The sequence below is a fragment of the Juglans regia genome, chromosome 2 (genome assembly GCF_001411555.2).
Source record: "Juglans regia cultivar Chandler chromosome 2, Walnut 2.0, whole genome shotgun sequence".
In the NCBI taxonomy this organism is placed as follows: Eukaryota; Viridiplantae; Streptophyta; class Magnoliopsida; order Fagales; family Juglandaceae; genus Juglans; species Juglans regia.
Genome location: NC_049902.1, coordinates 131,620 through 148,720, shown reverse-complemented (window position 1 = coordinate 148,720; position 17,101 = coordinate 131,620). Strand labels below are relative to the sequence as shown.

The following is a 17,101-nucleotide window of genomic DNA, read 5'->3' as shown; positions in this document are numbered from 1 at the left end:
TAAACTTATATGTAAAATAATTTATTCACAATATTTTTCACAACACATTTCATAACAATGTGTTAAATGAAAAGTAAATTTGTAAAACACTTTATAAAAATAACATTATTTTACAAAAATAAGAGAAAAAGAAAATCACATATCCAACTCCCCCATCTCAACTTGTTCTCCCCCATAATCATCCCAATTACTATCCCGAAAGATACAATCGCCCCACAACCAGGTTTTATTTCCATTTTAGGGCTTTCACATTGCTTCCTACGCAGGAAAGATTTTAGTAAATACAAAAAAAAATATATATATTTTAGCCGCAAAAAAATTACATTAAAAGAGTTACTTTGATCATAAAAGAGTTACCTTTATGAAATCTCTTTGTCGGTAACACTTTATAAAAAAAAAAAATTGCTTTGAGCGCTCGAGCAGCCGAACTAGCATTCTGTACGCCCGTAAGGGTCAGACCAAGGAACGTGAGGCCGTCTATATCTAATTGGCAAAGGGCTTCTTTGTAAGGCCGAGATGTACGTTGCCCATATATAACATTATCCTTTCTAGTAATATAAAGAAACGCAACTCAGTAACATCCTGAAAACCATGGTGGCCAAAATGAATTTGAGCCGACTATATAGATTAAAAATTTCATATGTACAGTTTACATTATCAGGAAATTGGTTGGATATCCCTGGTCCGCATGTAGGTTAAAAATTGCGTAGGTAATTCGGCAAGAAGTGCTTGAACAACAGAAATCTCTCCACCTGCAAGTACAAGGGAAGTCACTGCCCAAACAGACGCTATTGCCAAATTCTGCTAGAATTTGGCATGTGAACCAATTAATATAAGGTCGTGACTTACCCTGTACATCCCGGAAAGGAACAAACTGGACTATATCACGTGAAGCAACACGTCCAGTTGAACTTTCAAGTCTCTCTCCCTTATCTGCATCTAAAATCTGTAGAAGAATGTAGGTTGAGATGGTTATTTGGACTGAATAATGGAAGCCCTACGGTACAAAAAATGGACAATCAAAAAGATGAAACAGACAAAAAGTGAATGAAATACCTCCATTTCTTTGAAATCAGCTCCTCCAACTCCAACAATAAGGATCGACAATGGCAGGTCAGAGGCTTTCACAAGGGCATCTTTGGTTTCTTGGAGATCTGTTACCACTCCATCCTAAAAATAGCAGTGAGTACTCAAGAAAAGGGGGAATTCAACATTGAAAGGACAGGTGAATATTAATCATGTAAAACAAAACTTTTGGATTCTGAAACATGGAAGAATTTTTCACATCCAAAAAAGGAAGTTCAGAACAAGCTACCAAGTAAAAGGTAGAAATGGTAACTAAATTCAGGCATTATGCATACTAACCAAAATCGCTACATATGCAACCTTTATGAGCAACTATGAAAAAAATCACAAGGGCCCAATTCTAATTCTTACCGTGATTATTAGCAAAACAAAGTATTTTCGACCCCCATTTGCAAGAGACTGGCTGGAAATTTGTGCAGCATTGCCAATCACAGGTCCAAAAAGAGTTGGCCCTGCAAGAGAAACATTAAGGAGGGCACTTGTATATGCCATCATAATTCCTTGGATGCCTTCAACCTGAGAGAAATAGGCTTACATATGCTCAATATAAAGGCTTTGGAACAAGAACATCTATAACATAAAGAAGCAATAATAGATTTTGCCACCATTACACCTCACAGTGATGACTGCTTCCATTTAAGTTGAAACAGTGAGAGACTGGACCATCGATCGGTCGTGCTCCAAATCCCCAGGCAGGAAAGCGCTTGTCTGCATCATAAAACTGCAACACCTCTCCTACCTCGATGATTGCCTGAAAAGCATGTACCACCATCAGATTGGTGCGGCCCATAGAAGTTTAAGACATTTGTTATAGAAGGACCCAGTTCTCACTCTCTGGTATGAATTTGGCCGTCCAGAAGGATCAATATAATGCAAGGAATCAGGCAGACGTGGATTTCCATTTGAAGCTGATAGAAAAGAATGAGAGTTCATGATAAGATATTGCAGTACCTAAACACCTACACATAACTTATCTTAATTTTTTTTTATAAGTAACTTATCTTAAATTATTCCATGTAAACATTCCTTTTAAGCAATTGTAAGGAAAGAAAAATGTGAAAATGAACTTTACAAAAGTAACTAAGAAATAATGACAAATGTAGCAAAAGTTTGTAAAAGCTAAAACTGCTCTAATGAACCGACCGGAGATATGTTGACTTACAAAGAAACACATTCTATCATGTACAATTGACCCTATATATGAGTAAGAATTCATTTAGGACATTGACAAAGTGACCATAAGAAAGGTAGGAGAGAGGGATGCATAAAGTGACAGAACACTTCAGAAGAGGCAATTGAATAACAATTTCAAGTGCTTACAATTACTAAAAGCATAACCAAAACAAGGATGTTGAAATGAATAAAAGACAACAAAGTTTTTATTCCAAAAAAAAAAAAAAGTATTAAAGTGCACTTCCGTTTTTTTTTTTTTTTTTATTATTTTTTTTATAAGGTGAAAATTAACATGCACTTCCTTCATAATCTTTATAGTAAAGTTACTTAATATGCAGGAAGATTTTTTCAGGTACTTTAAACAAGTTGGCTGCATAGATGAATACCAGTGAAATCAATAGCCACCATGAAATTCAGTGCACAACCCCCAGCCAAGTAATCTAAGAAAGTGTGTTGGATATTCTGGGTATACTTGTCTACAAATAGCTGGCTCTTAAGTACCTGCATAACATTCAAAAACCTTCAAACTAATGTCAAATACTACTTTTTTATAGGAACTAATGTCAAAGACTAGACTTCTCAAGATGCAAAATAAATTTGATACACATAATTGGACCTTGTTGTGGTAATTTTGCCCAACCAGACTAGGTAAAAACAAATTTTCGCCTTGCCCACCGGAATGAAGCTTTTCCAAATCTGCTAATGATTTCTGAACTTTTCTGATAATTCAACAAGCTAAGTCAGCATTCTGGTCTACAGCGATCAGGAGAAAATGATGACGGGTAAGATGTCAATTTACCCTATCAAATCATGTTTTCCGCTGCTATTGAAGTTGAAGCACTCTATCACTAGTGGACTTTCCTGCATGTTAAATTTTTTTTTTTGGGGGGGGGGGGGGGAATGAGAAGACTAACAACAAACAGACGACGATTCGTAGTATCTTACAGGCATGTTTCCAAAATCCATACTCAACAACATCAACCCATATTTACCAGATGGTTGCCAAACTCGAGCACTAAATGTGAGTATATTTGCTTAATAACAGACATCCCCACAATGGACCAGCATTACACTTACTAGTCTCTTATTTTAGAGATGCAAGGAAAAAAAAGTACGCAAGCAAAACTATCCTATCAACTAATAAGAAACCAAAACTTGGATTTTCCATCTTATAATAAATGCCTAGGATGAAACAATGGTGTACGCCTATGGAAAAAATTATGTGCACCTATAGCAAACGATGCCAAATTTCTAGTGGTAGATGCCAACTCTAGCTATTGAAGGCAAACTTCCTTTTACCTTGCTTCCAACTTGTTGAATATTCAAATACACTGTCTTCCATGTTGGCTTGAGATCATTCTTTATAACTTCTGTTTTGTAAACTGGAATTGGGATCCCACTTTCCACTACTTTTGATATTACCAAAAAGGGGTCCTGCAAGATAAGTTAGAACATGGAAAGCTGCATAATTAAGGTTCCTTGTAATATCTAAGAAAATAGAAAGATATCATGAACCTAGTAGCCCATACACTTCTTGAGAAGAGATCCTTGTATTCCAAATCTGAACACCTCAATATCATCTCTGTCGTGGTTTTCGAACTAATGCATTCCTCAGCATGCACAGTAAGCTTTCCATAGTTTCTTGGACGGGTTGATCTGCTAGATTCTTCTCTGCGTACAAGATCTAAGGTCAATGAGCGGTTTGATTTAGTGACTATCTGCACAGATAAACACAAGATTGCTGAGAATTTAATATATTCGAATTTTAACTCTCAGTAAATGTAATGAACATTATGCTTCAGTTGAAGAATTCTTGGAGCAGCGAAGGTACAGAAACAGAAGAACACGACAATACGAAACACCAAACTTGTGAATCATAAATCAAGTTTTCGACATGTGTGACAACTACTCCCCCCCTCCCTCCCTCTCTGAGTATTATATGCAGAATTATGCAACTACTCAACTTGTCTCAAGAGAGAAGGAAGATTTAAGTTTGCATATTCTCTTGCATTATACCTCAGACAACACACCAGAAGCCTCACCAAGAAATTGCTGCTCATCCAACCTAAGCATCTGCGCAAGTTAAATCGTCCATTATGAACTGAATTTTGGGCTTGCTTGCCCTTGAATGAAAGTAACATAGCAAATCATCTATACTGTAGCTCAGAGCATTTAATCAAACATTGAGATCATAATTAAGATGCCAATAAACACAAGCATATAAATTAGAATCTAGTAAATAAATAAATGAACACAACCTCAAATATACCGACCATAGAGCTAAAAGACAGAACAGATGGAAGATCATGCAACCAGTCAATGTATCTAACTTTCCCATATTTGTCTCTCCTGCATTGAGTGTTAAAGCAGGCAATAGGAGATCACTCGATTTCAAGTATCTAGGCCAGTTTATAGATTTTAATATTAGTAGATTGGAAATTTGTTTCTCTAGAGAACTTCTTTATCAACACGATTTTCCATTGGACTGTATCTATAGACTATGGTCCCAAGTTGCATGAGTTTTTAGCATCTTTTCCAAGGTTTTGAATTCCATTACAGCGACCATAAAGTCTATAGATACAAATATTATTTTACAATGGAGACAACGCTGTCAGAGAGTAGTCAATAGAACTGAAAAACTCCTAACTTACTCATGCATACTGATTGTCAGCGAATAGCAAGAGACAAAATGTGCAAAAAACAGAAATTAACAGAGCTGCCATTCTGCTGAACTTGCCGGACCGAAATGTTTATTTAAGCCGAAACAGTTGGAATGATCCGAGATGTCCGAAATTTAGGCCAGAACGAAACATTAGATTAACCCTGTACAGGTTACTGTTCCAGTATGGAAAATTTCAGCCATTCTGGCTGGAATATAAGGAAATTAAAAACATTGATCTTTCCCCTTCTAAATTGACATCTTTCTTGTATACTCCCTATGTACTTGAGTTACACCTTTTTCACTTCTCAGTAATGATTTATTACTTATTAAAACAAATCTTTCTCAAGTTTTTGAGATTCCAAAGCAGGCTCAGATAATGGTAAATTGCAAGCTTGGATATTTTGATACAATGAAGCTGAACAGATAGCCAGAGATGGATATTAAAGTACTTATTACGAGATGCATTAAAAAAATAAAGTAGGGGTCCATGAGAGAAACAATATATTGCTCATAAGGTAAAAAAAAAATAATAATAAATAAATATAACTATCCCACTTTTTCTGCAGTACACTTTTGTGTATTGCAATATCAGATATTTTAAGCAAATGTAAGTGGATATATAAAATGAACCAGTAAAGATTAGTGATCACTTGTTTTAAGGTATGTTAATGGATTCAATGATCAATACAGTAAGAATCATTATTGAAGCAAATATATATATATATATATAAGAGTAGAGACAACAACAAAGATATAGATATACCTTTACTTCAACATTGTGGAACTGAGTGTCAACATCATACACACGAAACCTGTGATAAATGGTAATCTCAACACGTATCTTACAGTGAATAATAGTGCAAATTTGGTGGATAAAATATAGAAATGCATTGAACTTACACTAATATCTGCACGATTTCAAATTGATAACTGATAGTATGTTTTGTGATCCATGTCGGATTTAGCGAATTTAGAACTACTTCAGTGCGGCCAAGTTCTTCAAGTGTTCCATCTCTTCCTTTGGTATAAACAACTACCATGGGATCACTCTGTAGAACACAAAACTTGTGAATAATACAATAAATTTCTGAAATAAAGAAATATTTACATGACAAAGATATGGAGAATGAGAGCATCATTACTCATCAGAACCATGGAGTCCAGATCGAAAATTCCTTACAATATTGTGAGAGAAAAATTTGAGCTCTAAAAAACATCATCATTAAGAGAAAGAGCGTACAGAACACTCTGAAAGAATTAAACATACTAATTAATCTGAAACCCCAATCCAAATGGTCATTTGATTATCTACCCTGAAAATTTATTTTTTCAACAATATTTGATTTATTGTTTATAGCACTTTCTCCATGGAGCCTATTGTGATAAGGATTTGATTGATGAGGTTCCAAATCAACTGTTTAGAAAGAAGCAATTGTGACCAGGTAAAGACATTAGTCAACATATTAGGTTGGATAAGTTAATTAGCTTGTAACTAATAAAGTTACCCACAAATTACAAGCTCTCCTGATTGTAAGACATATAGTCATTCAACTAAGTAGTCGAATGTATCTGACCCCATCTCACGCACACGAGAAGCAACCTCGAAAGCACATTCATAAGTAAACCAAAAAACCTTGCAGATGAATGTATATAACATCATCCATTAGAAAGTAAAGCAACGACCTTGGAGAGTAAGTCCCGATCACGCAAGTCTGAAGCAGAATATGATAGCTGCAAACAAATTTTTTTTAAGAGACAAGAATCAATGAAGGGCACAAAGGGTAAGCTAAGTTAACAATTTCTTCTGAAAAGGAATAAAACGACAAACATGAGAGATAAATCATCTTGCTAAGAAAATTATTAACTCTGTAACATTATCATCGATGATAAAAAAAAGATATTAAGTTGAACAATCCGAAAGACTAGGTCACTCTCTTGTGTGTGTCAATTATATTGCTCGACTTTGACTTGAGCCCAATTTTATGAACGTTAAAATCCAAGAAGAGCAGAAAGTTTTCAGTCAAGCCACGGTCAAATAGAATTAGGCCTCCTGATCTAAATGGTACTATGGACAATAAACGCATTTACTCGACGTAATCCACCATCAGCAGCAAATATCATATGACAGAGAGAGCGAGCTACGTTTTAGGAGAAGACACTAATAATGAAAGATTCCGCCAAAATGCCGTATTTCAAGAAGCATAAACTTGAAAGAATCGCTTATTTCCGAAAGCTATATATAGAGAAATTACAATAAAGGATGTGTGATAAGTTGCAAGATCCTCTACATCGAGTTTTCAGTGACGAGTGGAAGGAGGACCTACGGATTCAAGCAGTTGTTGTTGAAATGAAATTAGTGGGTAATTAAGTCAAATCGTATTGTGAAGACGAAACCTCGAAGAAAGTACAGAGAGAGAGAGAGAGAGAGAACCTCGATCTGAGAGTAGAGGCCGTGGTAGCCGCGAGAGTTGAGGAAATGAGAGACGGCATCATTTGGAGCGTTGATAGGGTTGTCTTGGGAAGCAGCAGTGCCGCCCACGGCCGCCCTTCCGCCGGCCTCGTCTGAGCAGCAGTTGCCCATAAAAAATACGCGTCGGCTGAGCTCAGCGAGGTATGAAATATGAAAAACCCCGGTACAGGAGAGAGGAGAGTCTTGGGTGGATCGATGGATGGTACAGCCGTGAAGTTTCTTCTTCTTATCGTATCACATGCCTCTCTCTCTTCTCTCTCTCTCTAACTTCTTCCAAAGTGTTTGGTGGGTCCATCACCATCCGAAAGTATTTCCCTAAGGCCCCAAAAGATAACGCGTTTTTCTTCTCTCTGTTTTTTCTTCTTCTTTTTTTTTTTTTTTACTGAAGGTCAAATCACGCCAACCAACGAAAGAAAAAATTGAAGTTGGCAGCAGTTTAAGGTTTCGTTGTATTTTCAGGCATTTTATAAATAATAGTAAAAAAATATTAAAAAAATATTAAATAATAACAAAAAATATGTAAAAAATAAAAATAAAAATATTATAAAAATATTTAAAATATTTTCAATATCCAATCTACATGGCTGCAATATAAATTTCTTCCCATTGCCACCAATTTTTTACAAACCCCTTTCTTTCTAAGCGATTGTTGACCCATTGGTTTCATAGTCTTTCCATTTGGAACTCGTACAGCAATTGATTTTCCATATACTATTCAATATTCATATAATAGGAGTTCTTTTTTCGACTTCATTTGTTTTTAAAAAATATCTCATCTCATCTCATCTAATTATTATAATTTTTTAAACTTTTAATTTAAAATAAAATAAACAATTCAACTTTTTTAAATTTTAAAATAAAAATAATATTAAAAAATATATTATAACAATACATTATTTATTTTTTTAAATTTAATCTCATCTTATCTCTAAAAATAAACGAACCTGAAAAATTAAAAAATAAAAAATTTAAATTTCTTTTTTAATATGATACGTAAAAAGGTAAAAAAGTCCTCCAGATCAATACATAAATGTAATTTTTCTTGATTTCAATATATATTGAAATACATATTTTCTTGTGCATTGTTATAAGATACGTTTCTCAGTCACAATTAGAATCGAATCTAAATCCACCCACTTAGGTTGACCAATGAGCAGCAATGACCTATGGTTCCACCCAACAACACTCCCAACAGTTACCATGCGACGGATATGCCCAACACGTCTTGAGTTTGGTTGGCACTAAAGTGCTTCCTTCCTCGTAATTTGTCAGAAATATTGGATGGATGTGTTGATGTGGGAAAGATACTGCTGCTGAAACTCACTAATTAAATAATTTGGGGGATTCGAAATGCGCATATAGGGCAGCCAGGCATCAGAGGATGGGAAAAACAAAATGGGGACAATGCAAACAAAAAGGCATGCGTGTCTGCTTACCACTAAAAAGGAGGGCACAATAATTATTCATCCATTCTATTTCTAGGGTTTTTAACTGTATTGTGCACCAATTAGCGTTGGCAATAATATGGTATGCAAGGAGAGAACGGAGTCAAGTTCAAACTCAAAAGTGGGAAATAACAAAATATCCAGCCAGCATGGGGGCCGCCACAGCCACTTTGGAGGAGTCCCACAGACTTTCCAAAGTAAAGAGGTTCCTATTGGTGGAGGAGCCGAATGCAAGATTACTACTACATCTCATCTCATCTCATCTCATTCCATCTCTGCTCTTTAACTTTAAGCCAGCCTCGGACCAGACTTTGTCTCAGATATAGTCATGGCAACGCGTCAACGAGCACAAAGGTCAAGAGGTCAACCACTAAGGCATGTATGTATGGTGAGGGAGACGTGCATGGGTGCTGCAACTACGTCCCATCGCCTTACCAGCACCAAAACTCACAACATGGATACGTATACGTCATTGATGTCCAGCCCTCATCCGACCCCGCAAATGCATGCAAATCCACTTCAACCACCACGTTTCATAAACTAATAAGAGCAACTCCAAGATGCAAAGACTTTGCTGGTTCCTTTTTTAAGGAAACTGTTAGAATTTTGATGTATGCTTTTTATCCGAGGCTATCACACAGCACCACTTTCATGAGTTTGAGCACACAACTCCTATAAGCCATTGATATCATTCCCCTGGAACATGCAACAATTATAATAACAATAATAACAATAAGCAAGCTGCAGTATGCTTCTCTTTTTTCTTTTTTTTTTAATTATAATAACAATAATAATTATAATAAATCATATATCATGATTCATACACTTCCAGCTTGACTCAATGGCAGGTGTGCCATATCATCATAAGTGGCCGCCACCGGCATAAAATATCAGACCCACAGTTTACCTCAATCCCCTTCAGAACTACTGCATTTCTACAAAACTTGCATTTTTTTCCACCATCCCAACAGCAATGTTTTGCTTTGTCATGCAAAAATGGACCTTCAAAAAGTTGTTGTACCTCAGAAGAGGTATAAAGTTCAGTGCCAAAGCAACATCAGAAGCATGGGAATAATTCTTTCTTATGGCCATATAAGTAAACAACAGCGTGGAATATTTAAGAGGTCTTGTGCAATCCAACATTGAGATCAGAGGATATGGAAATGAGAAGCGGAAGTGATTGGAGCCACACAGCCTTGAAGACACGTTTCTGATGGGCTTGTATTGATTGGGAAGGCTTGTTAGCGGTATACCTGATATCAAAGATGTGAATCATCGGGTCTGCTGAACCAGATGTCATGTATAAACCATCAGGAGACCAAGCTTGATTTATGAGCGCTGACTGAGATTCACTGCTTTCTTGCTTCCATCCAAAAACATGAAGTTCAGTCTGTCTCAATCTGATATCAAACAATCGGAGCTGCCTCTCGGGAGTTCTGTATGTAAGACATGTAAAATTCAACCAGCAAGTTTCCAAACTAGGACAGAAGTGAAAGGAGAAAAATTCTTGTTTGTAAACAAGCACATGGCTCATCCTGTAATTAGATGTCCTTTCTATCTCAAAGCCACAACAATTTCCAGTATACAAGGCAGGTTTAATCACGACTAAGTGTTTGCGGTCATTCAAAATAAGCACTACGACAGATAATTTTTTTATATATAAGTAAATAAGCACTAGGACAGATAATTGCCACCTATAAGCGATAAATTCTTTGCTTTGAACCCTAATCATAAAACTCAATTAAATTTATTTATTTTTTTTTATAGGTAACTCAATTCAAATGTATAATTGAAAAAACTAAGCTAAAACTTCAAGGGAAACGATTCACACTATCCATCTCAGCCAAAATTGGTCCAAGTTTGCAGGCAGCAGGCCCTTTTTTTTTTGTTGACTAGACCAGCATGCCAGAATCACCAATATACTTCAAGTGACATTCGAATATAATAGTGATAATAGAATTTCAAAAACCATTATTTGCTCTTTTCAGTTAGTTTGTATTTCTGATGCTACCAAAGTAAATTTATCTTTCCTCTTCCTAGGTAAGAAGTTAATGATCAAAATAGCATCTTCTGCAGTTATTTCGACTATAATTAATTTTCATTAAAATAAAAACTTATTTAGTGATTTAATCGAAAAGGCGACAATGATAGCTTAAATAAATATCTTGTTTACAGCTCTTTCCATCACATTGAATGGTTGATTGTTTTGTTGCTAGATGTATCTCTTATAGGTAGTTTGCTCTAAGTTCGGTCCTCTCATGCAGTATTGAACTCCAGCATAAATTTCTCTCTCAGATCACCAATGAAGCAGAGTGTTAACTGGAAAGACAACAAAATGCACCAAGAAAAGCTGGTCATGAAATGGCTTACGCTGTTTGAACCATGAATAAATTGAAGTCGCGTGGATTTGGCAAGACACTCATGCATTTACTTTCTATTAGATGCTTGAAATCTGCTCTTCCAACTTGTGCATCAAACCCAATAATTCGCTTGTCTGCCCCGGCAGACAGTACAATCTGCTTTTGCTGCATCCCAGCTACTCCCATAACAGCTGATGAATGCATACTCCTGTGCAATACCTTTGGTTTCCATAAGTTCTCATCTTTCTCACTCCAAAGTATAACAGCATGATCACTGCCTCCAGTGACAAAACAGGCATCTTCCCAGGGCAAGAAGGTTATGCTGTTAATAATACCCTTAACATGAGGCTTATCCTCCAAGAAAGTTACACGAGCTTTCTGTCAATACACAAACATACAAAATTAGTGTTAGAAAAGAAAGAAACCTGCTTTGAAATGAAAGTTGAATTCTTGTGGACAGAGAGTATGCCAATTCCATCATACTTATCTAGTTATATATTAATTGTATCCAAACGGCACTAGTATAATCATTCAATAACTAATATCGAGGGTAACTCTTACCCCTTGTGTCTTATTGAGATTAAGAACTGATATCTGAGAATCTCCACCATCAGCACTGTATACAGAAAACAGGCTATTCCCCTGTGGGTGCCAGACTATATCTTCAGGCCATCTCCTCTGCTTTGGGGATACACAATCAGTAGAGCTAAGTAGAGAGGCACTTGAACTGCAGGTCAAGACCAAAACACTGGCTGAGTACCTTTATATCATAAAACATAAATCTAGAAATTGAATCTGTGTATAAAAGGTACAAACAGAAATAAGATTTTATACAATTGTAACATGGAGTAGAGGCATAGAAAATGCAGGTCCATTCTCATATGTCCAATATATTTGATAACCAATCCAATTACCTGCTTTTGTGCTTAAAGGGTCTTTTATAATGGTTGGCCATGGTGAAAGACTACATATATTTGTTATAATGTTTGGGCATGGTGGGAGACCATACACATAAATGTATCATTATAGGCACTACAGCTCCATGTGCAATCATCAAAAGGATATCACCTATAATCCATTGAACTAGAAAATGCTCATCATAGCAGTACAAAGTAGATCTTAAAGGAGCCTCCAGAAAGTTCCCCCCCCCAAAAAAAAAAAAAAACCTTTCCTCTCTTTATTCTGTCCAGGTGAAGTTCTACATACATTGACCACCTTTGGGGTTTCCATATTATAGCAACATATATCATCCATTACAGCATGCATTTTAGTCTATAGTGGGAGACAACAATATAGTGGAAAAGTTTCCAAGTAGTCACTAGTTTGCATTAATCTCAACCATAGATGGAACGAGGGGGCCTGCCCCCCCCTGGTTTTTTTTTTTCTTAAATATTTAATATATAATCAAATAATATCACATATACTTGCCTCAAAATTAAGCTTGGTGCTATCCTAGGCTTGGCCCATAAAATTTAAATCAAGTCCATTTGCTTACATAACCCACAGCCTATTTAAATAATTGACAGGGTAGCAATCTGAGAAAGCACAAGCTCATTGTTATGGATTGATACTATATGTCTAAAAAATGTGGTGAATATGTGGATTATTTATCACTTCATTGTGAGGTGGCAAGGGTTTTATGGGATGAGATTCTTAACAGCATTAGAATTGCATGGGCGATGCCGAGGAGGGTGGTGGAGTAGGGCCTAGATGTGGCTTAGGCCTCCCTTGGGGTGTTACAAAAGGTATACTTCCATTTGTACTTGGCCTATGCCCTTTACTTATTTCAATAAAACATCTATCTTACTTATCAAAAAATTAAGTATGAAAAGATGGTGGAGTTATTTTATTTATGCTTGGATGTGTACCAGTTTTTTTTTCTCTTTTATGTTCTTTCTTCACTCCTTGATGGATATCTTAAGGGTTTTATTTTCCTCAAGAAATTTTTTCTTTCCCAGAGCTCTATGAATCTAGATGAGTGTTTTACTGTAAGGCCCAAAATAAGTTTGATATGTTTGCTTCAAAAAGTCAAGTTTCCTTAAAAAATTTAGAATTCCTATTAATATTTGTTTATTAATGGACTTTTTTGTTTATATTTCGTTGACATTAAATTAACATTATTTTTATTTCCAATAAATTAGTTGAATCTTAAATCTTAATATACTTTGTCATCATGCTTTGACCCACATCTAAGCAAACCTAGTTCCATATTGAGGTGGCAATTTGTATTCACGGGTCATATTTGTGTCGTATCAAGTCATGAAGATCTAACTATATAGGTCAACCCAAACACCCCATTTAATTAAATGCGTAAGACCTTAAAATCCTAAGACAACCCATATAAATAACGGGTGACATGACATGACCCGCAAAACCTGTTTAATAATCCATTAGAATTGAGTTAACATGACATGACCCATTTTGACTTGTTTCAACCCATTTGAAGTAAATGGGTTCAACTAACCCATATAACCCGTTTGACATTATTAACATAATTTCATATGAGAATAATATCTAGAAGTTTTAGTACCCACAGTATAATTAATATCTCCAAAAAAATAAGACTACATACCAACAAAAAATGCAATATTTTTGAGATATTAACCTTTAAGAATGTCAATATTGCAACCCCAACAATAACAAACATAAGCATATTGTAATTGTAATCTTCAAATAAAATTTAAACAGGTTATAAGGGTTGATTGTGGGGTTGACCCATTATTGATCCGGTAATTAATCATGTCTTATCAGGTTGATCCATTTTGACCCAAACCCGCTAATTTAGTGTTGTGTTCATGTTGGGTTTATGGGTTGTGTCAAATATTGCCACCCCTAGTTCCATTACAAAGGTAAGGTGACAAGTGTTGAATGGACAAATTCACTACAGAAAGGCTTCTTACTCACATATAATCTCAAATATGATGCAACAAATTCAAAACGGCATTACCACCCTTTACACCACCTTAACCAATTAACTGTCCTAGCTTATACCAGAAACAGCAGTGAAGAACAGCCATAGCATGGAAATGGAGGGGTTGTACACTTCCTGATTTGCTCTCGATAGAATAAGCAAAAAAACCAATTTAAGCAAGAGATCAACCAAATCCAACCCTTAATCCCAAGTTACACATATTTTGGACATCTATACTACACTTTTTAAGAACTCCTCAAGATAAACTACTTTTTCCTACTAACCAGCACCAAATGCATACTAAGGAATATTTGAGAAAAGTGTTTCTCTACATGCCACATACCTTTCCAGAACTCCAGCAACTCCCCCTCTCAATAGAAAACCTAAAGCTGAAGAAAAACAAGCTCTATGATTTCCCAACAGCCTTTCAGGAAGCATAGAACATATCCTCTCCACTAGTAGACTCTCGCTGCTATTAATCCCTATATGCTTACCTATAATCACTAAAAGCTATTAATCACTATAAGCGTTTATGCTATTACTATGTGCTATTAATCACATCTGCAGCTACCTATAAACTATATCTTAGATAATGTCACTATATGGTCATGAATGGACTATCTAAGATACTTTCCCAATCTACAAGATTTTGCTTATCCTAAGAAAATGTTCAAAGTCCGCCAGGTTGTATTACGGTTAAATACAAACTTTACTATATAACATTATGATTATAATAGTCACTTTGCAAAGCTATCAACAACTCACAGAATGATACCAGCGAAGATAAGTGCATTTGGAAAAAATTTTAAGACTTACCCCCCCGATTGAACTTGCCACAAATTGACCAATCCATCCAAAGCACTGTATATATTTCAAAACACTCCCAAGAATTAGATTCTGTAGAAGCTCATGAGAGAAATAACAGTTCATTAATACTGAAACTTTATAGTACAGTATGTAATTAGAGAATAAAGGGCAGTTAAAAAAATATACCATGACATACTTAAAAATATGGAGAAATTTCTATCTAACTATCCAAAAAATGTGAAATTTCAATTAGGAAAAATCTATTCATCACCCTTTTTATTATCATCCTCTGAGCATCCCTTGATGTGGCATTAAATGATAGGCCCACAAGTGAAACATAATAAATAGTCCCCAGTCATTTAATACCACATCATGAAATGATCAGAGGATAATGGTAAAAGGGATGATAAGTAGCATTACTCTTTCAATTATGCCATGAAAATTCAATTTTATGTCTAAGCAAAGTATTTCTTTTCATAGATACCAATGAGACATCAAATTACCTAGTCACAAAAAGCTGATCGTTCACTGGACACAAGGACAGACTTCTCAACTTTCTCTTGTGCTGACTAGAGATATGATTGCTTCTATGGCAGTGGATTATGCATGGTGAAGAACTTCTACGAATCAACGGAATCAGTTCCTTGTGTTCTTTCTCATCTGAAATCCAAAAGAAAGATTTAAAGAATCATGAAGGGTATCTTGGACTGGAGGAACTGAACCGAGCAAATAATATGTCACACAAAGAAAGCCACAAACTTGTAATTCTAGATATGCACAATCACAAAATGAGAAACTAATAATGCAAGGCTATTCAACAAGAGAATCTCACCAAGTTTTCTCTTTGTTCCTTTATCCTGAATTTCAACAACCTCTGGCTCAGAAGAAACTCTGTAAGGTCTGCCCCCTTTCGCTTTTGTAGCACTATTATATTGAGTGGAAACTGGTGGATTGGCTTGAGTCTTAGAAATATTTGAAGATTTTATAGGCTGGGAAAGTTTTGGATTCGCAGCAGGGATTAAAAGTTCTGGTTTTGACTGAGGCTGGTTCCTAGAAGAACCTCCATTTATATGTATGGGACTAGTTGATCTGCGCTCCACCTTCACGTTCTTCGATGCATTATCCAGAGAACCTTTTATTGGCACAACATTACTTTGGCTTCGAAGTCGAGCCAATTTAGATTGTGAATCATGCAACCTTCTCTCTGCTTCCTCAAGCTGCAAACCTTTTTCAAAGAAATTATTAGTGGATTGTTTCCTCCGGAGAAGGTTTCGATACAAGGAACATGTCACTAAACCCAAAAAAAAAAAGCATCGCACCCATCCATTGGCAATCACAATCGTGAATTTAATCAACATAATCTACAAAACCCAACATCGGCACAGTTTTTCTAGTTTACCAGAAGTATTCTTAAAAGCTCAAGTACGGAAATTGAGTAGCCAAAGATCGCTCGTAATGATATGATATCAGTTCAAATAGCTTTGACAGGAAGTTCCAGAAGCAAAACGCAGTTCATGAAAACTCCGCATATAGTTATATCAAAACTTTATAGGGCACATCAATAAGCAAACAATCACGTAAGCCCCAAATATGATTTAGGAAAGATCAAAATTTGAGTCCGAGAGAATGAACAAACGATATAATGGATAGAACGAAAAAGAACGTGAATATAACTAATATACATGTGTGTGCGCGCATGTATGAGGCAACCTGAGATTTGTAATAGGAGATGCGGTGCCTAAGATGTTTGACTTCGTGTGTACGGTGCTCGATCAGGGCCACCAATGCCTCTTCTTGCTCTTCAATGCTGTTGTTGTCCATGTTATTTGTGGTGGTTTTAGATTGAAGTTCTACTTCATCCCCATCATTCGTCTCCACCTTGGGCTTCTTCAAAGGAAGCGCGCTCATTTTTTATTCCCTTCTTCCTCTCGCTCTCTCTCGCACAGGAAGGACAGGACCGTGCGAATGTGAGCATTGGAGACCAAATGTCATTAGAATATCATAAAAAGCATTCATTAAATTGTTTTTAGGGTTGAATAATTGGTTATTGTTAGGACTGTTCAACTGGGCCGGGTTTTTTCCCGGCCCGGCCTGGAACCCGGAAAACCGGGATCCGGTTCCGGGTTTCGACCCGGATTAAATCCGGGTCGAAATCCGGGTTGAAAAACCCGGATCTATCAGGCCCGG

General features: G+C 36.1%; 2 protein-coding genes across 5 annotated transcripts; both read right to left on the bottom strand.

The window, feature by feature from the left end:
• Positions 1–371: 371 nt before the first annotated feature.
• Positions 372–7,673, bottom strand: LOC109000419 (protein BONZAI 1-like). Of its 3 annotated transcripts, XM_035687469.1 has the most exons (17): positions 7,353–7,666; positions 6,605–6,652; positions 5,822–5,970; positions 5,685–5,733; positions 4,276–4,332; positions 3,789–3,977; positions 3,559–3,693; positions 3,059–3,120; positions 2,876–2,978; positions 2,646–2,760; positions 1,918–1,994; positions 1,700–1,837; positions 1,438–1,602; positions 1,057–1,170; positions 850–946; positions 654–752; positions 372–548 (listed from the first exon to the last, which is right to left on the bottom strand). In XM_035687469.1, the coding sequence occupies exons 1-16, from the start codon at positions 7,500–7,502 to the stop codon at positions 658–660; spliced, it is 1,743 nt and encodes a 580-aa protein (XP_035543362.1). In that variant the 5' UTR covers positions 7,503–7,666; the 3' UTR covers positions 372–548; positions 654–657. The 3 variants fall into 3 exon arrangements, 2 of the variants coding, with proteins under 2 accessions (XP_035543362.1, XP_018832832.1); XM_018977287.2 differs by having other exon boundaries at positions 483–752; positions 7,353–7,673; XR_001997715.2 differs by lacking the exons at positions 372–548; positions 654–752 and having other exon boundaries at positions 1,057–1,154; positions 7,353–7,668.
• A 1,168-nt stretch (positions 7,674–8,841) lies between these two features.
• Positions 8,842–16,912, bottom strand: LOC109000430. 2 transcript variants are annotated; one of them, XM_018977301.2, is made up of 7 exons: positions 16,625–16,912; positions 15,747–16,131; positions 15,418–15,574; positions 14,924–14,968; positions 11,758–11,923; positions 11,207–11,574; positions 8,842–10,272 (listed from the first exon to the last, which is right to left on the bottom strand). In XM_018977301.2, exons 1-7 carry the CDS (start codon positions 16,820–16,822, stop codon positions 9,954–9,956), a joined length of 1,638 nt encoding a protein of 545 aa, XP_018832846.1. In that variant the 5' UTR covers positions 16,823–16,912; the 3' UTR covers positions 8,842–9,953. The 2 variants fall into 2 exon arrangements, with proteins under 2 accessions (XP_018832846.1, XP_018832842.1); XM_018977297.2 differs by having other exon boundaries at positions 15,747–16,139; positions 16,597–16,897.
• Positions 16,913–17,101: the final 189 nt, after the last annotated feature.

What these genes read in the sequence shown, in the direction of transcription:
- LOC109000430 (XM_018977297.2), bottom strand. Translation starts at nt 16,822, where the DNA reads ATGAGCGCGCTTCCTTTGAAGAAGCCCAAGGTGGAGACGAATGATGGG. An exon ending in GATCAGCTTTTTGTGACTAG is followed by an intron (nt 14,969 to 15,417) that starts GTAATTTGATGT and finishes AAATATATACAG; the next exon opens with TGCTTTGGATGGATTGGTCA. An exon ending in TTATTCATGGTTCAAACAGC is followed by an intron (nt 10,273 to 11,206) that starts GTAAGCCATTTC and finishes TCTTACATACAG; the next exon opens with AACTCCCGAGAGGCAGCTCC.
- LOC109000419 (XM_018977287.2), bottom strand. Translation starts at nt 7,502, where the DNA reads ATGGGCAACTGCTGCTCAGACGAGGCCGGCGGAAGGGCGGCCGTGGGC. An exon ending in AGGATCTCTTCTCAAGAAGT is followed by an intron (nt 3,694 to 3,788) that starts GTATGGGCTACT and finishes CTTATCTTGCAG; the next exon opens with GACCCCTTTTTGGTAATATC. An exon ending in TTCAACAAGTTGGAAGCAAG is followed by an intron (nt 3,121 to 3,558) that starts GTAAAAGGAAGT and finishes TTTAACATGCAG; the next exon opens with GAAAGTCCACTAGTGATAGA.